Source organism: Opisthocomus hoazin, chromosome 9 (assembly GCF_030867145.1).
Source record: "Opisthocomus hoazin isolate bOpiHoa1 chromosome 9, bOpiHoa1.hap1, whole genome shotgun sequence".
NCBI classification, from domain to species: Eukaryota; Metazoa; Chordata; class Aves; order Opisthocomiformes; family Opisthocomidae; genus Opisthocomus; species Opisthocomus hoazin.
Genome location: NC_134422.1, coordinates 16,480,598 through 16,506,399, shown reverse-complemented (window position 1 = coordinate 16,506,399; position 25,802 = coordinate 16,480,598). Strand labels below are relative to the sequence as shown.

The window sequence follows — 25,802 nt, the reverse complement described above, 5'->3', positions numbered from 1 at the left end:
GTGCCTCAGAAGAGATTAATTGCTTCAAGGTCAAAATGTTCTGTATTTCTTTATACACCAAGTATATGCTGCATGCCAAAAAAGCAGGCTCCTCTACAGCAATCAAATACTTTAAAGTGTGAATTCTAAAGTGCTTCCCTAGCCACACAGCTTGCTTCCAAACATTAATTCCAGATCAAATCATTATCCCTTTAATTATGAAAAGGTATGCAAGTAACTCTCTGCTCTTCCCTGTCGTTCCCAGGTGCCTCTCAGATACAGATAACAAGCAGGTGTCTTATCTCTAGTATTTGCCACCAAAGTGCTTTTTTGAAAATGGATTACAGTATCATCACTTTGCAGAGAAGTTTTCATTTCCTTACTGTACTTTCTAGGCTTTCAGAAGAATGCTGGACCTATCTCGAGCTACCGTGCAGCTGACATTAATCTGTTAAGCTGACAATGCTGTGCTGTTCAGCAACCAGCGAACGCTGTGATGTGGCTTCACTCACCACAGTTTCCATTTTACTGCAAGCAGGAGTCTGACTTCTTTGTGCGTCGACTTCTGACCACAGAAAGTGCTTGCTGTTCTTTCAGCCGGCCTTTTGCTGCACCATCCAGGGTGCCAGGACACTGCAGTTACCCATGTCCAGAAGTTTCCAGAGTCTGCTTCCCAGGTCAGTTTTGGATCTAAGATGATGGAGGAGAGAGAGGGACCCTCAGTGCCTGTCTCACAGTCTCTGAGATTTCACTTTTTCCAAAAATAGTAATTCATGGGAACATCATAATCTTGCTAGGCAGAGAGGAAGGTGTCCGTGTCATTCAAGATTCAAACACTATCACTCTTCATGAAACATTTCCTGTAGGAGAACGCAAGGCATGTGCTCATGAAATGAGGCCATTTCCCCTGAGCAGGGGTGAGACAAGAGCCGCTGTCCAACATGTTCTCTTTACCTTCTTCAGCTCAGTCTATGTGAGAAATACACTGTAGGATTGAATCTTCACTTTCTGAGACAGAAAAGATATCCAATGTAATGGAGGAATATTGAGCTGACAAACAGCCATGGCCTTCTTCCTTCTTGTACCTTCGTTACTCTGCTCTTCTTCGCATGCAGAGCACTCGGAGGTCTGTGTTTCAGTAACTGCTGTTCCACCTGTTTTGGGTATTTTCCGTTGTTTCAAGGACATCTTTTGTGTTGTCTGCTGCTAAACTGTCCTTGCAAAACTTCCTCTCCCTGTTCTACTGGCCCTTGTCCATAGCTGGTCCCTAAAGTGTTTAGACAGTTGTTATTTAGTTCCATTGGTTACCATGACGTGCAGAAATCAGAAGATTGTTAGAAAACCTGTTTTTCATAAAATCCCTGGCTATCAAAATGAGTTGGCTAGATCAAGAATAGCACATACAAATCAAGTTGTCTGTTGTTGGAAAGCATGTTTCTAAAAGCCGGAATGAAGGGAAAGAAAAGCCTTTGTGCCATGACCCAAAATTCATCAAATTCCCGTTCTGCCCATAAACTCACAGATGAGAAATTTTGCAATAGAACAACAATTGCTACCTGTCTCATTCTCATCAATCAAATCACGCTGAGAAGGCAGCAGGCTCTGTAAGCCCTAGGAATACTCCTGACTTAAATACCACAAGAAGACCTCTGGCTTTGCTCTTCAAAGATGAAAAGCCAGTACAATTAGCTTTTATGTTCCCGTAGTCAGTGGTGAGTTTTTCCTGCTAAGTTTGTAGGTAAATTTGTTAAATCATCTCCCCCAGGTGTGATTTGCCAGTAAAACTTAACTTTTATTAATGATGATAGTGATAGTTTTTTCTAGTTTAAGCTGATCCTATTCGATTTTGGCTGAGGAGCGCTTGTTTGAAGGAGGCAAGTCCAGCAGTGAAAATGTTTCTTTGAGGTTCAGCACTCTCCTTGTTTTGCTCTGCACTCCTCTTGGCAGTTGTAATGATTTCTTTTGTTCTTTAAATTACAAATCTGAGCTACTAAAAGCCATAAGTCACTTCCAGCTCAAAAATTATGACACTGGCTTTAAATTAATTTATAACTTCTTTTATTTGCCTTTTCTTCATACCTGAGCTTCATTCAAGTCTTACTTTCCAGCCCTTCCCTACAAGTCCAAAGACAAAATGCACTACGTAGCTGAAAACTGAGGTTTTGTCATGATTTTGTGACACCAAAAAAACAGGTCTTTAGGGAAAACACAAACTGTTATGAGAATCCTGATAAAAGTGCAAGACTTATCAGTGAGCTACTTTAGAAGCATATCCTTGTTAATATATCCAAATTAACAAATCATTCAACTCACACGGTTATGGCAAGGGGCATATTCGTTCCCAACATTCTTTCTCCCACCCAGCATAGAAAGCACAGATTTTAGGTCCTGCTACTTGCAAAAAACAATACCTTAATGTGCTTCTGTGGCTACTGTCAGTGACACACAGGATAAATTTTCAGAGATTCAAGCTTTCTAATTTTTCAGGCATATTTTTTGCCTGCTAAAGGAGTTTCCAGAAAAAATCTGGTACTTGCACTCGCAGTGGTTTTGCAGTCAGCACTGTAGTTAGCAATTTAAGTACCTATATATTTCCTTGTTACAGATTTACACATGGAGAAGGTGTGAAAGGAAAACTGTACCTTTAAAGGGGTCCCCATTTGGCACATTTGATATGAATGCATGGGAATCATCCTACAGGATTGATCTAATCTACTGGTGCAAAATGTGAAATGTCTACTGTGTAATCCACAATGGCAATTTGATGGGATAACATAGTCCTTACTACAAACCTCTCAGTGTTCTCTCTCATTTCTGAAGATAAATCTCCAAACTACAGCTGGACAAGTGCTCACTGCTAAGCAGTGTTGAATATTGAAAGAAAAGTTTGAGATTACACCTCAGGTTGTCAGGATTTCCTTGCAGCTATGGGTGATCCTGCTGTTTTGGAGTGGGTGATTCAAGCTGAGTGAGTATACAGATATTTATGTGTGATAAGCAGCCTTTAGAACACATTTTTCAAAGCCACTCAACACCAGTCAGGCAGCACTGCTCCTGCTCCTGCCTTTCAGGATATTCCTACCCACAAGCTTGTGCTTTTGATTCTTAGCAACCTAAGCCATCCATTATCATGAGGCTCTTTGTGGCCTGCTTGTGGTTACAATCTCAGACAAAGCCTTGGCTGCTAAATTACACTCAAGTAGGTCTCCAAGTGCTTTCTTGGGCAACCCATTTTCTCTCTTGATGTGCCTGTTCATTGCATAAGAAGTGCTTGAAATTCATTCAATCCCTGTGAATGATGATCTGAGTTCTTCAGCGCAGTCCTTTCTGTCTTAGGACTTTCCTAGGCATGCAGACTAGGAAACACACTGTAAGATTTCATCTTTAATCAGCTCAGCTAACCACTTTATGAAAAACACTGCTGCTAGTGGGGTTTTTCCAGGTGAGGAATAACTGAACTGTATCTTGGTAGATCCATTGACGTGCTTTGCAGAACCACCCCAGATGTCGACTGTGTTGTTGTAGCAAGCGGTGTGTAAGCAGTCTGTAGACTGAAATGTGTGTTTAGATTTCAACTACTAAATGTTTAACTGTTTTGTCTTAAATATTGGTACTATCTATCCGTGGGCTTCCAGTAAACAAGGGAGACATTCAAACTGAATAACATCCAGTTCATGATTCAGGCCAGATATAAATGTAATTCAGAGAAGGATATTGCCTCTTTATTGATTATTCTTTCATATGTTCATACATTTGAAAGAGAGCTTTAAGTATAACTGGAGACTAATGAAATACACATCACTCAGTAATACCAAGTCTAGTGAATTATTGTCTATTTATTGGGTTGTATCAATTGACCTAACACAGCACATCATACCAACTTTTCCTTGTTTTAAAAAATTTGTAATTTTAAAGGACAACTGCCTTCTTATGTAAAGAATTTAGGTAGGGGTTTGAAAACACTCATCGCTCATCTAATTGCTTCCACTGAAGAGGATAGTGAGGTATTTGATTGGGTTCAGCAAAATATTATAAACTTCTGAAAGTGCTGAGGAATATAAAGAGTCCACCAGGAAGTTTTGCAATTGTTAAAAACCTTTACTAGAATTTTTGGAATTTTTTATTTTTTAATATTGTGTATATAACAGTGTGTTTATTATAACTGTTCCTTTCCCAGGGGCTCTTTTTTCTCTTTGTATGCTCTTCTGCAGTCATCATTCCTCTCAACTGTAAAAGCAGGTCTTAATATGTCACTATTGTCATCACTGATGCAAGACTTTTCTTACCACACATTTACTATGGAAGAATTAATGAAGTCTTAGCATCTCCATTGTTTATGCAACTGCGGTGTGTCCTCCTTGCCCTTTGGTTTATGTTTGTGCCTTGCCAACACATTGCATTCATAAGAAAATCATTAATCTATTAACCTTAGCATACCGATTTAATTTACAAGCTATAGTTAGAACTGGTTCACTGCAGCTGCATGGCTAAAAATCAGTTGAACCAACTTCTGAAAAATTCACGTTAAAAAGATGTTAATTGCTTAAGCTGCTCTCTGGCCTGTGTTAAAATATCAGATGCATCGCACCGAGGCCTTTCTGGACTAAAAAAGAGTGTCATTACCTATTTCAATATTTGCCAGTAAGTGTGCAATGCCCTGCCAGAGCTGGCATCTGTTATCCAAATGGGTCATCAGCCTGAACCCATCAATTTGACACATTCTGCTGAAAAAGCCATCACCAGCCCCCATTAGATAATGAAACACATCAAGGCTGTTCTTTCAAAATTAAGGAACAGTTTCTCATCTGTCAATCTGGACAAGAGACAGAATAATTTAACTTCCACTTATACATTAAATTATTAGAAGGATAATAATGGTGACATACCATAACAACCACATGATCTTTGGGGTAAGTAAATGTACTGTGCTCCAAAAGTAAGATAAATCATGCAGATTAAAAATATCTACAAAATTTAAATGCAATGGGCCCAATCTTCTGCTATCCTACCTAGAAAACACTTTGTCACGAATTCTGAAAGACAAAATCCAGTCTCATTCAGTCAAAGTAAAGGTCTGTTCAAGATTTTTCTGCACTTTGCAATACAGTGAGGATAAAAGGGTGTTATCAAATTAATTTCATTAGATTGCCATATAATTTTAGCAGTTCACATTTGATTCTGACATACAGTGTCAGAAAAAATATTTTTGTACCATTCTGGAATGTTATAAAGTAAATAAGAGGAAATATGATTTCCACTGTTTGAGGAAGTCATGGCTTCACTCACACCGTTTCTCCTTCCTTTGTGAAACCAAATTGCATTTGGGTCTTGGGGAAAATCTGAGATGGAGAGATACGATAAAAGTCAGTTTGTCAAAAAGTAATCCTATGACATCCCTTAATGATAAGAGGGACAACGAGAAAACGTTCATGAAATCTGGGAAATTATTTTAGGTGAAAAATAATAAGGATCTTTAAAAACTAAACAGTCATTCTGTATTTTGAAATAAAAAAATTTCAATAACAAATTGTAAAAAGAGAAAAGAAATGTCTTTTAAAGGGTTGCATAATCTAAGAAAACCACAGATTTTTTTTAGTTAAACTTTTCTGTTTAGTACCCAAAAGAAACGACATCCCCTCCCCAAATTCCCCTTTCAATTTGAACCACATACTCTTTTTTTTTCATCTCCTTAGCTCAGAGTAGCTGAATACCAACCACCAATTCTGACAGCAATGAAGTAAAGAGCGTCCAGTAAAAGCCTTACAATGGCAGTCCCCCCCCTTAGAAGCAGTAGAAGTGTTACAAACTTCAAGCCCCCATACTGCACAGTACTGGAGAGAGAGCTTATTTTAGACCCTTGTCCCTTCTGGTAACAGATATTTAATGTGCCCTGTGTATTCACACTCATGTGTATAAACAGTAAAAAATTGATAAAGAAATTCAGATGGATCTGTCTGCTGCTTACAGCATCAGGAAGAATGAGAAGGTTTCAGGGTCAGCAACAGAAACCCAGAGCAGAGGATAAGTTAGAGAAAGGAGGTGCCTTCACAGAATCACAGAACCACAGAAAGTTCGGGGTTGGAAGGGACCTCTGTGAGTCATCTAGCACTGGAGCTCCTTAGCAAGCAGGCAATGAAGCTCACAAAAGGATGCTGTAGATGTCTTTAGAGATGGGATGTGGGAAGCCACCGAAGTCCACCCAGCAGTGGTCTTGCTGCTCATGTATAGTGGCCATTTTTTGCTGTGCTCCTGTAGGAAAGCTGCTTCATGTCTGAAGAGCAAACACTGCCTGCTTATCAAACAAAGGGTGCATGACGTGTGTGGACCTGGAAGAAGGTCCATTATTTAATAAAAAATGATGCGTGTGGCAACTTGCAAGTTGTACCACAGGCTTATAGCCATATCACTGCAAAAAAATTCCTTATTTTTCCATGGAAATATATAACCAGGCCATCTTTTACATTTTTCCTCCACAACTGCCAAAGTCATCTCATGCTCCAAAAGCACAACATCTTGCTGGGGATGAACATAGAATCACAGATTGGAAAAGACCTCTAAGATCATCAAGTCCAACTGTCACCCCAGCACCACCATGACTACTAAACCATATCCCAAAGTGCCACATCTTACACGTTTTTTGAACTCCTCCAGGGATTGTGACTCAACCACTTCCCTGGGCAGCCTATTCCAATGCCTGACCAAAGATGGTATTGCTTCATTAAAGAAGGAGTGACAAATGGTCTATGAATCAATCCATAAGGTGCAGTCTACGATCAGGACATTCTCCTGTATGTGTCCCTCCTCCTCCCACTTCCACCCTCTTCGTCAGAACAGAGTGCTCCTTGTGAGGGCTTTTTAATCAGAAAGGTCTTGAAAGAAACACTAAATATGCAGTGAATCTGCCAAATAATTTCTGCCTGACGTTCCTCCAAAGTCAGCAATTTCAAGCTCTAGTCATTTTTGCCGAACAAAACCGCCGTATGCTTATTCTTTGCGATCAAAGCTGAATGGAAAGGAGTTGCTGATGTAATTGATTAACCATTGAAAATGTTGCAAATGATCATAGGTAATCAAAAGAGCTGACTATGGATATAGTGAAAGCCTGTCTGACAGCCTCTAAAGGATACTTAACTTGTAACTCTTGAGAAATGGTGCATGAAAGAAGCACACCTTGCTGACCTAAACTTTGCATGTTAGAAACATAAGCACAAAAATTTGAGCCACAACCTTTCAGTGGAAAGTCAGAGGCCAAGAAGTCTTGGAGGACATGATAATTCCTTCCCAAGCCTTGGCGTAAACGGTTAGATGATGCAGTAAGACAATTTAACTGCTAAACTGCTTGTAATTATTTACCGAGACATACTTTCAATTTGTACCTAACAGGTCTACCAGCCCCAGTCCTGACCCACAGGCCTTTTGACCATGTCGTCAGAGGAGAAGGTGATCTCTGTGTTTCTTTATGTTGCTGTGCTGGATTTTATGACTTTCATAATTTAGTAAGATTAGGTTTTAGTTTACATTTGAAATTTATCCTTTTTATGGATGTAGCACTATTCAAGACAAACATTTATTAAAATTAGTCCCCCTAAGTAAGACAGACTCCACAGTTTTTTAGTATTTGAAGTATTTCCATTGGATACATTCAGCAGCATTTTTGCACTCTGTTCCTGCGGTGTGCCTGACAATCAACCTTTACAAGTTTTTACTCCATTATTCAACTCCAACTGGTTTTAAAGGAAGAGCAGGCATAGATAAGCACTTTGCCTGAACTTCTGTGAAAATAGTAGGCCGGAAAGAAAAGGGAATCTAGAGTAGTCCAGCAGTGAGGGACAGGCAGTGAGGACTCAGCAATTTTAAGCTCTGTTTACCAGCAGCCGGTTCTCCAGTCATCACAGAGCTGCAGCAAGGGGAGCTGCTGTGGGATGGAGCTGGTGTATGCTGGGGGTGGGATTTAGGGGGAAGAGACATAAATCCAAAAGCAAGAGTGTTTCACTGGTTCTGTTGCTGGCAGAAAACTTGCTTTCATGACAATGACATGCAAGGAAAGAAACATGGCTATTATTCTATTAAGACTGATAAATGTCTGTTTCTCATTTTGAGATGAAAAAGCTTGACCTTGTGCCTAAATTACACATGATATGATCATATTACAGGTGATGTCATCTAGAAGTCACCTGGAACCTAGTGAAAGTCTGCAGTTATGCACAAAGATATTATCCTGACAATTCAAAGAACGTAGTGCCAGGCTACTATCCTTAGAAAAGTATAATTATTTTTCCAGCATGTGCAGCTTTCTTCCTTTATGTCTCCTTCCCACCATGAATATTTTGTAGCAAAGCAGTCCAAAAGATGACAATTCTCTGAAACAGGAGCTCTCTCTTCTTCATCCCCGAGCTTATTTGATATGAATTGTATTCAGCTACATCCAGCTCATACACCAGTGCTTGCCTAAGGCACTGTCTACTAAGTATTGCAAGTGGAAATGTCAGGATGTTTAGCATATGCTCTTCAGGGACAAAGAGATCTTTCCTGGAGCACTGATGAGTTTAATATTATTAATGGAGATATCTGTAGTGGAAATAATCTTCCAAATGCTTTAAATATTGAGCGTATTAAACAAAGAAAATAAAACATATTGAAACACCTTAGAAGCTTGCAAGGCAAATAGTAGCTCAGGGCAACAACATTTCTCATTTTCCAAGGATTCTGTAATGAATATGCAGATTTCTTTTGCATATCTACTCCATTTAAAAAGACAAAGCCCATTTTATTGTCCGAAAGGCATTTACTTATCAGTTCAAGCTGTCTGAATTGAGTTGAGCAATTTTAGCAAAACTTCTTTGCCATCTATGATTCATCTGAGCAATTCTAGACAGATTGTGCAATAATTTTTAAAAAGAGGGGGGGAAGCCTCACTTGTCTATTATTTTTGGACAGCTGTCTGGCATTACTTGACAAATAGCATATTGAACACATTAACAGAGCTGAGCGTGAAAAAAACTTCACCGAAGCCATACACTGAATGTTTTTCTGCCTTCTTGCAAGGAGATCTATTCAGGTCCAACAGAGGTGCGGTGAATCCTGGAGGATGGGGTAGGAATTTCTCTTCCCATCCACCAAGCAGCAAACCTAGAAGACTAGCTTAGATTAGAAGCCTATGTTTCTGGAGTCTATAATTAGGGGAAAAAAATCCCAACCATTACTGTTCGCGTTGCTTGACCACCCCGTTCCAAAGACTGTGCTGAGGGCTTAGCCTTTCTATAAGGCAGCCAGAGCTTTTTTTTAAGAGCTTTCAACATGAACTCATCCGAAGAGCTAGATCTCTCCTACAGGTGCTTAAGTAGTGTCTTACACTCTGCTTTTGTCTGTTAAGTTGCAGTCATGTTTACGGAAGAAATCTTACCGCGCCAAGATTTGATGCTGCTGCGATCCTAACCTGAAAAGAACTCCTTTTAGTTTAGTCTCCTAAGAGGGAGTGCTTTTTGTGTTACTGCTCACTTGGACGGCTCTCTGTAGACAAATGTTGACTTTCATACCACTTGGAGAACGGTAATAATTTCTGAGGCTTCTGCTCCTCTTTCAAATCTGGTTGAAACTGGACAGCAGATCCAAAAGTTCTTGATGTAAAATGACAGATGGATGAACAGATGATTAAGCAGACAGATAGAGAGCAGGAACACATAAGACTCGTTTCATTAGGAAACTGGACTGAAAACATAAGTAGCAGTGGGTACTTGGATAATATTCTTATCTTGGTTACCAATTGAAAAAAATGCCATGTTTTTGCAACCATTTCAAAGCTTGTAGATGAAGTCCTTAGTGGTTTAAACAGCAAAGGAAAACCCAAAGGAACATTGCTGAGCTTTTTTCCACCTCCTTTTTTTGGTCAGAATGTTACATTTTTATAGTTTGGACTATATTTTAAACCTCTCAAGCTAAATTCGGCTTGGACAGCCCTGGTAATTTCAATGGAGGATTAATGTGTGTCATTAAGCAAAGAATTATGATCTAGTGCTTCTCAGTAGCAACAAATGCTTGCTATGGCACTTCTCTGATGAACGTATTTTTGACTTACTGTAAAGCCCTTGGGCTTCTCCTTTCCTAAATGTATGAAATATACATGCAGGAAAGCTGAGAGTAAATTGTTGTGACTTGAGCTGGCTGCTACGTTTCAGAAGGAAAGGGCATTCTTGTTCCCAACCCTTTCCCTTTCAAGCTGATCTAACAAAAAAACAGCCCACCAGAAGGAAAGAGATGGGGGTATTTACTTATTGGCAAACTGATCCAAATCACCATGTCGTCTGACTGCCTGTTGATCTGTTACCAGGGAGGGGTTTGCTAGGTGCAGACAGCGTGGGCAAAAAGCAGAAATGCTCTTTCAGGTGGGTGAAGTACATTGTAAGTCCACACCTAGAAAAAATAAGTCCTGCAAAAGAGCAGTATAAGGAGAAAAACAGCTGGATGAAGCTGGAGATTTCCTTGCTAGATCATTCTGAACAGAACAGAAAACTCCAGATTTTCATAGCCAAGTGTGTCCTTTGAAATGCAGTAGGTCTAGAAGTCCATGGAAAAAGCTGGGCTTGGTACTCCCTGTGTAAGAATACGTTGGAGTGCACTAAGAAGTAAGTCCCCTCTCCCAGCTGTCAAAATGGGGACCCTAGTGCAGAGCTGGTGCTCTGTATCCCCCTCTTTGCCTGGAGGAATGCCACCTTTCCACAGCTGAATCAGCAGCAATCACACTCTGGAGCCGAGCAGCAGCAGTCACCGCTGTCCGCCTTACACTTGCATCAAAGCAGGGCACTGTTCAAACACACTAAGTGAAATACCAAGTGGTACGTATGCAAGGTCGGATTTGCAAAAGCTCTCTCTGTTAAACTGCTTCTGCTCCCTTTGAAGTTGGTGGCAGATCTCCCATGCATTCCAACTGGTCAGCTGGGACATTGGTCAAAGCTTTTAGAAACTCTATTTTATGAATATTAGAAACATGATAGAACCAAGGACTCCTCATCAAGCTCATCATACATAGCCTCTGTCCATCCTCTCTGTTTCCCAAATTACCAGTTTAATTCACCAGTTCATGCTAACAGACTGCAAAAATCTGGTTTCTCAAGCAGTCATGAGAGAGCCTGCAAATTTCTCAAAGCCCATTCATAACATACCCAAACTATTTACCATTGCCTCCAGAAAAGTCTGCTTTGGAACTGTATCATAAGGTCAAGTTATCCCACTGAAACACCTATTAGTATAAAGAGAATGAAAAAAAAAAAGAAAGAAACATGAACAAACCAACAGCACTAGCACAGCCTTGGAAAATATGAAGTCATAAGCAGAGTTCAGCCAGAGTATACTCCCATTAAACTTTGTTTAAGAGCCAAGTTCCACCCTGAGATATGTGTGAGCTGTAGTTTATTTCAGGGGGAGCTGTGCTGTACTTCATGTCAGGGCAAGACTTGGACACAAGTATGTATCTGTGACAAGTCAGAGAGGAGCAAAGCCCACATCCCTTCTGCATTTTTTCATTCCTTCTGTGTAGATGGAATAGAAAACTGAAAGAAGTGGATAAAACAGCTCACGCTTTTACAGGGCCTGTCTGTAAAATTTCATTCCTTCTTCCACAAGACCTGAATGCCTGTGTTTCTAAATCCACTAAGCTACTTTCATGAGGCGTGGTAGCCTTTTGCCATGCCCCTGCCACCATCAGAAGAGTTAAACACGCAGGCAGAAGGTCTAAGGCTTATCTTTCTTGCTGCTCTGCTCTTGGGAGTCCCTTTAGGAGACAGTCAGCAAAACTTGTTCTCTAGGATATGAGCATTATGAAGAAGGGACACACACAGCAGTCTGACTTCACTTCCTTAAAGCCTTCCACTAAATATTTCTGTCTGACAAGTGGGAGCTCTGCTGAATGGGGAGAGAAGAAGGAGGGGCAGAGACATTCCCTATCCCGCTTGCATTCCCAGACAGGGGCTAGGCATGTCAACACCCTTGTGCTGCGCTAAGTTGCATGGACAACTTCAGGCAACAGCGTTTATCATTGCTGGGGTTGGCTCCCACTGCACAGCTGCCTGTCAGAGGGGACAAAAGCATAAAGTCATGGCCACATGGATTTCTGCATGGCTCCTGGAGCCACTGTGGTTACCTGGGGGAACAAGGCAGAGGAGTGTCTTTATCCCCGACACCAGCTGTGCCTTCTTGTAATGCTGAGCTCCCAAGGTTGAATTCCTTCCACTACAAGTTAAAAGAGCTCATTCAAGAAGAGGGACGAGGGGGAGGTAAGGCTCCGTCCTGCCAAGCTCAGAGTCTGGATGCGAGCAGGTGGTTAAAATATTTCATATGAGAAACTGGTAAATGTGAAGCTTTTTATACCCCAAAGCAACCCATTAAACACTGAAATACTAACTCTGGCTCAAGAATTTCCTATGCCTCAGATCCCTAGATGGTTGCCCTATGCTTTAACTCTCCATTAGACATCTGCTACTGGCTGTAACAGGGAAGACGGACCGTCAGCTCCATGCTCACTATAACACTTTCACGGGCAGAGCTGAAAAAGCTTTTGAGTCCTGGTTAGGCAGGAACATCCAGCACCATCAGGATCAAACCTAAGCTGGCAACCACTTGTCATGGATTACTGCAGCAGATGGGAAGATGTGGCAGTGTCCCTGAGAAAGAAAGTCTGTTTTTCTTAATACTGATGTAACCTAACAGCCAGCTGGTGAGGGCCAAAGGAAACACACAGGCAGCCCTGGTAATGCCACAACATGGCTTCACTGTGCAATAGCAATGAAACAAAAGATGGGAAAAATGGGTACCAAATCCCATAGCTAGAAGATGGATTGGAAATATCCCAGCGAGGGTGGGGAATGGGAAAGACAGATAAGTGTGTCCTGGGAGTCTGGAGAGATGATATGGCCCCCAGCAAAAGCTGCTGTGCCATGGCTTTGAGCCTGTCAAGGGAATGTTTTTGTATTTCTTGCTACATCTCCCCTCACCCAGGATTATGTCCAGAGTGGGGGAGAAGTATTCCTTTAGGGGTATGGATACTCATACCCACAAACAGCAAGCTGTTACTTTGATGTGCTAAATACACCCCTCTCCTCTGGAGTGAATCACAGACACAATCTTTTATTACAGGACATGTGCTCCCCCCACAATGACTGCTGAAATTTCGTATCTGACAAAAATAGGCACCCAGACCTCCAAAGGGTGTAGCTTGTATTTCCCCCTCAGGCCACCTCCAGTAGCTGCTAGACTCTGCAAGGTCCTGAGGCTGGGCTGCACGTTTGAAAGGGAGGGAGATTTACCCAGCAATTTGGTACTCAGGTCTCTTAAAAACAGCACAGTGGAAGCAGCAATGTGGAAGTCATGCTCCCATCTGTTCCGCTACCAGCCTCTGGAGAAAACGGGACACAGGATACACTTCCTGTCTGGGGAAGGCTTGTAGCAGCCCGGGAGAGAAGGCATGACCTTATCCTTACAGGAAATGCAAGTCATGGAGAGGAGTAGGGGCAAAAAGTCCACGCTGCATTTTATCTTAAAAACAGTATTATGCGGTCATACATCCTCTTGTTTTCTCCCCATGTGTTTAAAGCTGATCCCTAGTTAGTTAGCAATGACACATTTTAAACAGTTTCATCCCTCTCTGCCACTCCATTGTTGCTCCAGTCAGTCATGAACTTTCTGACACAAGTCAGATGCTGTTGAGATGAAAGGTTTCATTCATCGCAGGCAATGGAAATCAGAGGAGGTACCCCGAGAGGAGAAGGGCTTGGCTCATGCTATGTTTCCAGCTCACACAAAAGGTTATGCCCCCAGGATGCAGAGATTAAGCATCTCACACAGAACGTGGAAGGAGGAAGAAGAGTCTTTTTCTGAGATTCACAGATTTTAATGGATTCCAGAAGGGGAAGTCTTTTACCAAGGAGGAACGGTGAAGTTCAGAGAAATGCAAAAGCAATTCTCTCCCCAGTCGCATTCCTGCCTGCCAAAAGTGTGAGGGGTGATTTACTCCTCGTTGGTACAAGGAGTCCCTTATGGATCATTAGTCCACAGGGAGAGAGGGCTCAGGAGCCATAGACAACTTTTTTCTTCATGTGCAAGAACCTTGAATCAGCAAGAAGTATTCTTCTTTGGGATCATACAGGATCAGTTTATCTTTATTTGTTCCCCACTACCCCCTGCCTTCAATAGTGGTTCCTACAAGAGCTCTAGTTACCACTGATAAATCGCTTTGCCTTCGTTAAAATCTGCGGTCATAGCTGATGAGGTTGCCCTGAGCTAAATCAAGGCATCTGAAGCAGAGTAATATTAAAAAGTGAAGATCTGAAATCAGCAAATTGTGATCCAAAGTCCAATGAAATCAATATGAGTCATTTCAAGTTCCAGGGTACAAGTATTTCAACACCACTGACTTTGGCAATGCAATAATAACTTGCAGCAAGCAATGCTTTTCCTGAGAAGCTCAGCAGAAAGGTGAAGGAGACACAAATCGTAAACTATTTGTTTGCATGCTAGGTGATAAAGTTTTCTGTTGCAGCTAGAGGTGATCAGAAAACATGCACCAAAAGTTATTGTAGGAAAGAGGTTAGATCTGGTGAATGCCTCTTGTTATTATGTTCTCATTTCTTTAGGAGTAATAAAATGAAAAATAGTCTCATTTTGTCTCACTTCGACTCTCTGAAACCACCTGAAAATATTTCCACAATGCTTCAGCTGCTAACTGAGGAACATTAAACACTGATTATATCTATTCAGACTACGCAGACATTTACAAAATGTCACTAGTCTGTAGTGGATGGCTTTTTATACTCTTTACCTTGGTGAAAAAACATGCAGCAGAGAACTGCATTTCTGTATTCAAATCTTCCAAGAAGCACTCACTCCATGCTCAGATTTGCAGGGCTCCACATAAGTCTGGTAAATCCACGTCCTTATTGCTGTAAATGACTTACAAGATCAGAAATGTAGCTGAAAGAGAAAACCCAAAGCTGGCTGGTGTCCTTGGGTTTTACAGCCTCCTGTGTCTGTGTGTGCATGCAGCATCCTTTATTTTTGCTCTTTGTCAAACATTGTGTCACAGAGTTTGGCTTTGACAAGTTAAAAAGTATGAAGATTAGGACAATTATGTTTACATGCATTACCACCTGCTACTTCGTTACTTCCGTGGTGCTTAAATGCTCAGGCATCTGGCTTTGAAGCATGCTACTGTTACTGCATTTAAAAACTCTGCTGGATTTCCAGCTTGCTCTGATCTCCACAGTCTAGAGACTATCTCAGAGAATACAAATAATTATGTTCAGGGGAAAAATATTTTCAAGGAGAAGACCCTAAAGTCCTTCCAACTTGATATTCCTTGCCAGCTGATGTCATACTTAAGACTGTTTTTTGCATTTTATCTTTGTGCTTCAGGAGGCCTAAATCTCTGCTGAAAATGAGAAACTTGATGAGGTAGCTTGGGAGGATGGATATGGTCAGTGCCCTTTATCATGAGCTCTGAAGTGCTAGATAATTGTTTGGTGATTTTTGTTTAGAAAGGAGATGGAAAGAGAGACAATTTATGTCCTGAGGAATTTACAGACTACCCAAAGCAAAAAGGATACGTTTATGCAATGGAGAAGACTGCTTATTGTTAAGGAATGGGAAGGATGCAAGAGGAAAGATGGTAAGAGCTTGCTATTAATCATGAGTAGGAAGGATATATTGGCTGGAGAGCTGGAAACAGAGGGAAGTCTTGGCCAACCCAGGCTATGAGCAAACCAGCTTCTTTCTGGGGCAGTACAACATCATCTTTTCCACCTCTCGCCACACAAAGCCACCATGCACCACTGCCTTTGTGGTAATGGCTTGGATTTGAAATATTGGGTTATTGGGTCAAGGTGTGTGATGATTAACTTGAGAAGGAGGGAGCATAAACTGGGGAGACATGGTGAGGTGGGTGGGCAAGTAAGCAGCGTGGGAGAGGTTTTTGGAGGAACCATATCCATCCAGCTCTACAAAAGATGAGTTAGAAGGTGATCTTTCATTTTTTTAAGAATAATCAAGGGTCCTGACACCAACTGTTGCTTGAGCTTTAGGTATGGAGGAGAAGACACCTCTCAGTGGGAGATGGGAAAGTGCCAAAGGCAATCAACAAGGCTTCAGAAGAATTGGTCCCTTTCCATTAGGTGGACACAACACACACAAGAAGGACCTGCAAAGCACCTTTCCTCTCCCTGACCTGGTGCTGTTCTTCTTGGCCATGCTGATGTTAGCAGAAGCCATTTACTCCACTTTTCTTCATGACTGGAGCAGGGATATGATGAGTAATAGGAAAAGCAACAGGGTGTGCAAAGTGCACTGAGTGGTTTTGAAGCAGAGTGAGAAAACCATGACTTCTCCTTGTCCCGAAGCAAAGGGGAAGCTGGAACGGAAGTATGGCTCTCAAAGGCAGTTTTGTTTCCTGGTCTGCTCTGCTCAACATGTTTAGCTCAATATCTTTTGCAGGGTTTTCTGTAGAGTTGCAGCCTAATCCCTTGTATATCCCCCCATTTCCATCGAGGTTTAATTGCCATTAGTAACTAGTAGTATAGACCTCTTTAAAATAAAATTCTCAATGAGTTCAGTGAGGAGAAAATTGGATTTCTACTCAACAGAGTCCAAAAGTCAAAGTCCACTGACGTAATTATGGAAATTCAAGAGAAAGAGACAATAATGAAGTCTTCCAATCATGTGATCAGGATGTAAAAAGCATGTCCCACATTATAAATAAAAATTTCTGTGTGATGACAGGAAAGATCTGGAGGGGGGAGGTGTTGTTTCACAGCAAGCTGTGAAGTTGACTGAGAAAAGAGAAACCAATGGAGAAGAGAAGAGGGAGGGAGATGGAAGAGGGGGGCGAGTCCCAAAGGAAACAAGGCCTCAGCCCAGAGGATGACAGGGGAAGATTTATGTCTTCCCTGCCTGTGTGTTTTTTCCTTCCCACTGCCAGGACTGTGGAAGGTCCTTGAAAGCAGAAAAGGCATTTAGCAACTGGGACCTGTCTGTGTCTCCTATGTTGAGATATGAGCACATAGCTGTGGGCTGAGAAAGGGACAGACAGGAAGGCTTAGGAGGTGCAGAGGATATCTGAACTAGATGACTTGAGAGGACAGGTGTGAGAGAGAGGTAATGATAGAGACTGGTCCACTCTCTGAGAGCATACTGGCATCACAGGTACACGAAGATTTTCATTTTCTGCTCTCTGTATTGAATAGGATAGGACTGCGCTCATGACACTCGCATGAACCATCACTAGTTAGAAGAACAACCTCTGCTAGCTCATGAGTACTGCTTATTACAGCCACAGGAAATAACAGACTCTACTTAACATGAAGATTCATAATAAATTAGTAAATTTCTAGCGCTAATACATGCTAACAAAACCTTGAAAGCAGAATTCAGCAATATACCCATATAGATCCCAGAAGACAGAAAAAAAAAAAAAACCCAGAGTGTCATCTAAAAGATACTTCAGAATTTTTGAAAATGTACAAAAGCTTCATGAATTCTTGGATGACCACATTTTTATGATAATTATTCACAATCCACCAGAAATATTTTTTTGCTTTACTCATTCATACATGTAACACTTTAATCACCTGTGGTTAAGAGATTAGTGGGCTATTCGTTTTATCTAAAAATTATTTTGTTTAGCTAAAGTTGGTCATCAAAATGTGCTTTTTTATCTCTTGTTATGTGACTGAACTTTTTGAAACTGCCAATTAGAAGATGAGAAGCATCTTGATTTTGTCTTAGTAAGAATGCTTTTTCAAAGAAAACAAGCTTATTTTTCTTGTGTACACAGAACAAATTTGCCTACGTGAAAGGATCAAGTTACCACGGAGTAACAATTCTGTGAAAGTTATTCCAGTATAAATTCATTTTCCCATAACTGTTTGAGGTGGACACAGAATTGCATAGTATGGTTGAACTGATTCTTGAATAAGTATTCTGTTTCCAGAGAAGAGTAGTTATTATTTAAAGAATAACTTCTATTTCATCATGAATATGCTAAAAAACTGTCCTGAAGATGTAACTACCAAATTCTCCCAGCACTGATGAGCTATTAGAGGAACAAAAACCTGACCAAATCTCCTGTCTGCTTGAGGTTTAAACTTGCACCGTTCACTGCCTGAAGAAGAGTGCAGACTTGGCCTTTCCTAATCTGGGTTCTCCCCATTTAAATAGCTTGATCCATATGGTATATCTACTTTCTCCTTGTTTCCTAAGTCCTTATCACTGGTTTTCTCTGGATCTTTGCCAATGTGGACACAGGTCCTGTAACTGTCTCCAAGATGGATTCAGGCAAATACTGTAGATGCTTAAATTCAAAACATGGAGTGATTCAATATAAATACCTTCAGGAGCTGCTAGGCTCTGACTCTATATGCAGTCAGCAGAGAGACACCTGAATCTGGCATCTGCAAGGGATAGCTTGCATAAGGCTGCTTCACTAATGTTTTACTATATCATATGAAAAGTATATTTTGTAACGTTTTCTAGCATCTTATATATAGCCCAAATCATCTTCTTGCTTTCTTTCTTGTTACTGAGTTTATGCCTCTGCTAGGCCTTCAAAAATCTAGGCTTTTTTTCTGCTACTTTTGAAGGTATCTATCATATAAAAAGGGAAATGTGAGCTTGTAGGTATTGGTCTGTGAATAGAGATGTAGTCAAGCAAATAAAATTCTCCATACCCAGAAGTCTGACTAGTGAAAAGACTTACAAGTAGTGAAAAGGGTGGTGTGTGTGTATATACGTGTGTGTCTATGTATATGTAAGCATACAGATACACAGAATATATATACATACACTCTGTGTGTGTATATGTGTACGTATATAAAGGATTCAAATCCATTTTCTAGGTTTGACTTAACTAAAATAGTCTCTGTTTGCAAATCTAAACACCTACACATATATAAAGACTTGATGTCTGATTCTGCATTGCTGTCACCCAGTCACACATGCTCTTTATAATGTGGACCACCTCATAAAGCTAGACATTTTAAACGTGCAGTCTGCAGTAAAATAGGCTTTTATCACTCACGATAAGACGGAGCTGTCTCAGGGTGTGTTCAAAAGGCCCCCTGCAACTTACTGATAAAAAGCTTAACTCCATTTCAAGGTTTATCTGAAGAAGAAAAAGGTAGACCCTCATGAAAAAAATGAAATTATTTTTTTTCTAAGATGAAAAAGAAAGTGAGAGGGAAGGAAAAAAATTGCTTTAAAACTTCAGTGCAGTAGAACAAGTTTAACCCATTGATATTTTAAGTGCAGTTTTCTGCTTCATCAGGAAGAACCCTGTGGTGAAACATATGTCAGAAGTGAAGATATGAGAAACTGGCCTCCTTTGCAGATGAGAAGATTAATTAAGAGAAAAATCACTTAGCCAGATGCCTCATTGGTGAAACTGCACGTGCAAGGTACATCTGCAATAAGGGAGCGGCACAACACAGTGCATTTGATTTCCATGTTAGCATTGAAGAGATAGGAATCTGGTCTGAATTAGATCATGCTGACTCTTGGAGAAACAGAGGAGTACAGATCTTGTTTCAGCTACAAATTATGGGCTGCATGTCTGCTATTACAGCATTGCAGTGTCATTACTTGATGCAGTTGAGTTACGGGTTACAAATAAATTACAGAAAGAAGACAGTCCTTTTCTCCATTCCTGTTCATAAATTCTTGGCAAACCAAACCTGATTTCTCCAAGTGCCACTTTTCTTCATTCGCCAAGTAGTTTTTCAGAATCTTTAGCAGCTGGTGAATTTTTCATCAACTCATTACTGGGGTAACACTGTCAAATTAATTTGACTTAGGAACTTCAGTCTTTCAGAAGTAAGTAAAACACAGTCTGTCTGCTGTCCAAATACTTGCCCAGCTAAGGTGTTCATGTGTTCTTGTCACTGTGTCATCTGGGTGTCCCCCAATTTTTCATGCATTTCCCATCACAACTTGGTTGTGAAGCGAAAAAAATGTAAACAAAGATCCTACTAGTGCCAAATGCCGGGTTTAAAAGTTTTCTGATCTCTCTGTGGGAAACAAATAGGCCAGTTGCTAAATGACTTCTGAGCTAGACTTTTTTCCTAAGTGTGCATTACAAAATTAGAGTGGGAAGCAAAGAGCTGTTGCCCCAGTGGGTCTACTGGAATCAATACTAACTCCTGCCTCCTGGATGCTATAAATGCCTTCCTGTAGCCAAAAGCTGCGTCTCCAGCAGTGCCCCTGGAAAGTAGCCATTTCCCTCCTACCTGTAATCTGTCCTCTCTATGTAGTCTACGAGCCTTTGGAAGAAAGGGTGCCTGTACAGCACCTAGCACAATCAGATCCCTCTGTTTGCTTGAATTTCTCTATGCTATAGGAATGCTAATCCCTCCCTAACAATAGAGACAGGCACTCCACAGAGCAGGCACACAAACAGAGTTTCATAGAGAATGCAGTCCCGAAAGCCGGTTTTACAAAAGGCTTTGCTGATTGGACTCAGTCATTCGAGCAGTGGTGGATACAGGGTATGTTCCACAAGAGCCTAGAAAGAAAGGTGCAGCAGTATCAGCAAAGAGATGCAGACAGCACACATTATTAGGCTTAAGCACACAACCAGCCATAACCTGAATCTTTAACATCTGTTGTGTAAATCATTGGCTTTTTTTTTGCTTTTTCTTTCTATTTGCTTTTTTTTTTCCCCTCTGTTTTTGTGAAAAGCAGTGCGCAGAAATGCTGAGAACTGTGTATTTTAGAGAAGCAGACTCCTACTCAGGTGGACATCCCCCCCATTCCCTCCAGCTTAGTGATTTGCCAACATTTCTGTCGTTATTCATTGAAATTTCAGGTACATTCTGAGCCTTTCAATTTGCAGACTTTCATATCAAGATCTCAGGCAATGAGGGTGTGGGGGAGAGCCCTGGAGTGTGAAGCCAAATTTTCCAACCAATTCACATGCACAGCAGTGGGAGACGAATATACTAGCAGAGGCATTCAATTTACATAAATGCTTGTGGGACATGTTTTGAGAATTTTGTGCTAAAAATGAGAGGTTATTATAATCTATGGGTTTCCTTGCTTATAAAGCTCACAGGTTTTACCAGTGAAGACCAAAATATTCATAATCAATAGCCTCCATTTTTGCTTATTAGTTACTGTCACAGACAAGCACTTCTGTTGATTAAGGACAATGAAATCAAATCTATTGCCAAGGCAGTGAATAACATGATTGTAAGTCTACAGGGATCATTTGCATCTTTTCACAGGCCCTGGGTGAAATATAAGTGGTATTGCTCCAGGAACATTTAAAGGACCAGTTTGCAGACCCAAAATATATCTCATAAAGAGTTAAAGACGGGGCAAGGCTGTTCTCACAACCAGACTCGCTATTCACAGCTGTAAGTCACTTTGCCTTTATTGGGGGCCACCTTTGCCAAGCTCTCGGCCTCTCTGGAGGGGACAGACCACGCATACTTGACTCTTTTTTTCCAGAAGCCCTAGCTGTCATTGCAGCAGGTGCAGAAGCTGGGCATGATGGAGCCGGGACCTCCTGCTACTAGGACAGAGGCAGCACCAGGGTCTGCTCCCCCTGAGCAGGGCAGGGCTTGTACCTGGGCTACTGCTGAACTACGGCTGGCAATGCAGAGGGAAAGCATACAGCTCATAAGGCTCACCTTGCTTCACCCTGCTCCTGAGCCTCTTCCTCTCCCTGCGGCTGGGGCATAGCTTGAGGTCTTGTCTTGCCTCCTGGTTTCCTTTTGGGCCAGTTCTTCTACATAGCACAGACTGTACTGCTTCCCTATCCAGCCAGAGGGTAGACTTTATTTGCTGGTAGGTGGTGAGGAAAAGAAGCCTCCACAAACTGTTCTCCTTAACCACTAACTCCATTGACAGTTGGCATTCGGAATATAAGAGGCCCCCAGCATGCCAAGTACAGATTAAAGCCTGTAAGGCGCAGAGCACCTTCTCCAAGGGGATGAACACCTTTGATCCCCAAAGATGGCTTTGTATAGATCACTGCCTTGCCAGACTTAACCTTCGACCCAGAGATGTTTATTTGTGTGAATCCTTCACCTCATTTGTCCCATTGCCTCAGAACTGGGTCGCTGCAGTCTAGAAGGAAGAGGACAAAAACTACAGTCTGAACAGAGATTGCCAAACCTGTGGAATTCTTCAGATTTTGTAGTAAGTCAGGCAGCTACTGCCTGTACATCTGAGCAGAGGTGGGAGGAAGCACATGCATCACCAGAAGGCGATCCATTTAAAAGTGATGCATTTAAGAATCAGGAAGTTCACTTTCATGCTGTCAAGATAGGCCACTTTTCTGTAATAATAATAAGGAGAAAAGAAAAAAAGAAACTGATCATATATTCACAGCACAATATTGTGTTGAATCTGAGCCAATGAAATTCAAGCCCAACTCCATTTTTGGCTTTGGTAGCAGACTTGTTTACTTAGGTATTCCATATTATTCCAGCCACAGACAAATGTCCATTAACAATGAAGGATGGAGTAAATATACACACACTGCCTAACATCAGCAGGCTGAATTACTGGCTCCATTGCCTGTCAGTTGAGTATACAGAGAGCCCACTCAGAGCGATGGGATACCTGAGTTGGGCATGGGAAGCGCCCATGGTTAGATGGTATGGTATCCTCTTATAGAGGCAGAATACATTTGCAGGGTTCACAGAATTAAATGTTATAATTCTGAAACAGTAGTCTGCTCCCACCTGGATTGCCAGGATCATACTGTATTTGTAGACTGAATAAAAACTCCTTATCATTCATGAGCGAATACAAGGAGATAAGCAAAGAACATGAGCAATTAAGTAACTTAACATTGTTCAGTTTACATCAGTAGGCAGCTGATCTGTGGTCTCACCTGCAGGTACTCAGCAAGGAATTAATATATTCAGTATAGTCATAGGTTTTTGCAGATTCTTTATGCATTTTCACACATTTTTCAATGATTTTCACTATGGTTATGAAGCAAATTTGTTTTCCCAATCACTCTGCCTCTCTAGCAAACATCTGCTGTCCCTGCTGTGCAGTGCCTGTCAATACACTGATCTTTCAATATCTTGTTTCTTGCAAAAATTGCTGGAATCTTACTAAGAAATAAGGTCCTTTACCCCAAGACCTAATCTCAAAACCTCAACCATTATAAATACAATGCACCAAACTTGCATTATACAGGAATATAGTACTATCAGACTTCCTTCTAATAGAATTTTCTTCTTAATCTGTAAATTTTATCCATGTAATTTAAAAAAACAAAACAAAGACAGACTGAAGCACAATGCAGGAACATCCTGTCTGAATCAGTAAGGGAAATTATGAGGGTAAACAAAGAACAGATATTCACTATTCTTCAGTCAGAATACTTCTTCTAGCTGGATTGCAAGCCATTTATTTTCACTGGCCATCATATGATCTTAAAATGATTCAAGCTGGAAATTCCTGCCTAGATTTTGGAAAAAACAAGAGAACCTGATGCACCAGCCTTTTTTCATTATGAACAGACAAAAGGCCGCATGGGGTATTAACTCCTCATGCAGGTCCACCCTACAGCCTTCTGTGGGGTCCTCTGACAACCTGGGTCTGTCAGAGAAGTGATTTGTAACGTATCTAGGACTCTAGAGCTGGTCCTGCACCTGTTACCCGGCCAAGCCCGTCACTAAAGACACAAGATTGGGTCTGGACCCTTGTTGATACTGCACGACCAGCAAAATGCACCTCAATGAGTCACAACCACCCTTCTACACACACTTGGAGAGCACCAATGGACGTAATTTACTCAAGCTTTTCCAAACCCAAAGTCTCAGAATCTGCAGTAGCCTGCATGTTTCTTTCCTATCGATAATAGAAAACAAGATGTAATAGAAACAATAGAAACAATCTATAATATTCTAAACTGCTGAATAAAGTAGAGTAAAATACAAGAGAAGGCTAGCATCTAATCTTTCTTGTTGGTTAGAACTTGCAAAAAAGATTAAAGGGTAAATAGAAATTGCTGGTTGGGATTCCAGAGATGCTGCTCACTGTGTCATTTCTGCTGGATCAGCCTGCCTCATTCAGAGCTTGGGAAACATAGTCAGTGTCAATAGCCATACAGAACAGATATTCTTACAGTAATCTCTGGATCAAATCCTGAACTGCAGGCAGCTCCCAGCAGTGCCATCTGTACTTTCTGCGTTCATTAGTGATACCACGGTATGATAAACAATTCTACTACTGGAAGTTTTTTTATTAAAAATAATATAAATCTACTGTCTTGAATTAGGAAAGATTATAGTAAAGCCATAAAAGAGATATGGAGCTACTGCAGCACTGAAAACTCAGAATTTTACATTGACTTTTCTCAGCTTATCAAATCAGAATCTATGCCCTTCCCCTCCACTTTGTCTTTAACACTGTTCCAAAATGAATGCTACCACGCTGCAGCTGAGCCTCCGTGCTCACTTGACTGTTCGGGCCAAATTCTCTCTTTTTAAATTTACTGAAATATGCGGAGTTACACCAGCAGAAGGCTTGCCCTCCTGTACCCTGTCTTGCTGAAAAACTAATTTGCTTGTCCTTAAGCTCACGTTTCTAAATTTCCAGCAGCAGAAACGCATTGTGGCTTTAAATATAGCCTGTCAGTTTGTGGCTTGCGGCTCATATTACACACAGACAGCTTGAGACTCTAAACACAAACTGGGCAGCACCATTAATATCTTAGAAAATCGTCAGTAAGCTTTCAAAACGCTCTATATTTTCATTCCTAAAGGCGGGGGGAGGGAAAAACACTCAAAAGAAACTTTTCTAAGCCAGGGTTGAGGCGGAAGCGTTACTAAGTTTGCTCGGTCGTATTTAGGAGCTGGAGTTTGCAGAGGCTGGTTCAGTTCTTCACACACACACACACACACAAACACGAAGAATAAAAAAGGAAAACAGTTTCACCATAACTCTTTTGCTTCAGGATTAGTCTCAGGAGGTTTTTTTTTTTTTTCATATGAAACACATTACACAACCTTTTCTTTAAACAGCAGACTGGTAAATCCACTCTTATTGTAAGGAGGAGGGGGATAAGGGTACTCACGTGGTTGAGATGTCGTATTGTTTTGGTAACTCATAATTTATGCCTTTGAAAAATGCCTTATTTGTGTTGACAGTCTCTCTTCCCTGCTCAGAACCGACGGCGGGATTGAACAGAACAGCTGGAAGAGCCCAGGAAAATGCTCCTCTTGTTCGGGCTCTCCTTGCCTGGCTCCTGACCCCTTTACAACTGGAAAAGGAAACAGCACATGTGTCATTCTCTTTTGCCTGTGTAGCTCACATGAGCGGGGAGGGGCACCAGTTTGCAGATAGCAGTAACTGTATTCAAGTTTTGCAAGTTGGATGTATTCCACCCCTTTGCTTTTACTAGCCAGCAACCAGTGGAAAGAAAATGTTCTTTTCATTCTTAGCCAAATCTAGATGCACCGATTAGATTCGCTTCCCAAACCCCTACCCACCACCCCTGATATTATTTAAAGTGCAAAATTTGCTGCTGACTCCCTTCCAAAAATGCCTGTCATCATGGGGTTACATTAAAAGGAGAGCTTTCAATTTTCATTGCCTGGCAGCATCCTCACACTCACAGTCTAACTGATTCTGTCCTTTTAACAGGTGAAAATTGAGAATGTCATTTGCTGTGTCAGAGTAGTTACGTCAGCGTATAGTACGAAACTACAGCGTGCTCACAGCAAGGAGGAACTTGTGGATGCAGCACAGGCTGACGAACAGGTAACTCTAGTCATGCTCTGCCACAGGCTTCTCATGGCACCTTGGGCAAAGCACTTAATCTC

General features: G+C 41.2%; 1 protein-coding gene across 1 annotated transcript in view; it reads right to left on the bottom strand.

The window, feature by feature from the left end:
* Nucleotides 1-25,243, bottom strand: part of GYPC (glycophorin C (Gerbich blood group)) — a 30,994-nt gene extending 5,751 nt beyond the window's left edge. Inside the window, exon 1 of the mRNA XM_009940969.2 lies at nt 25,055-25,243. Coding sequence (XP_009939271.1) covers nt 25,055-25,088 — 34 coding nt within the window. The 5' untranslated portion in view covers nt 25,089-25,243. The remainder of the gene's footprint in view (nt 1-25,054) is intronic.
* Nucleotides 25,244-25,802: the final 559 nt, after the last annotated feature.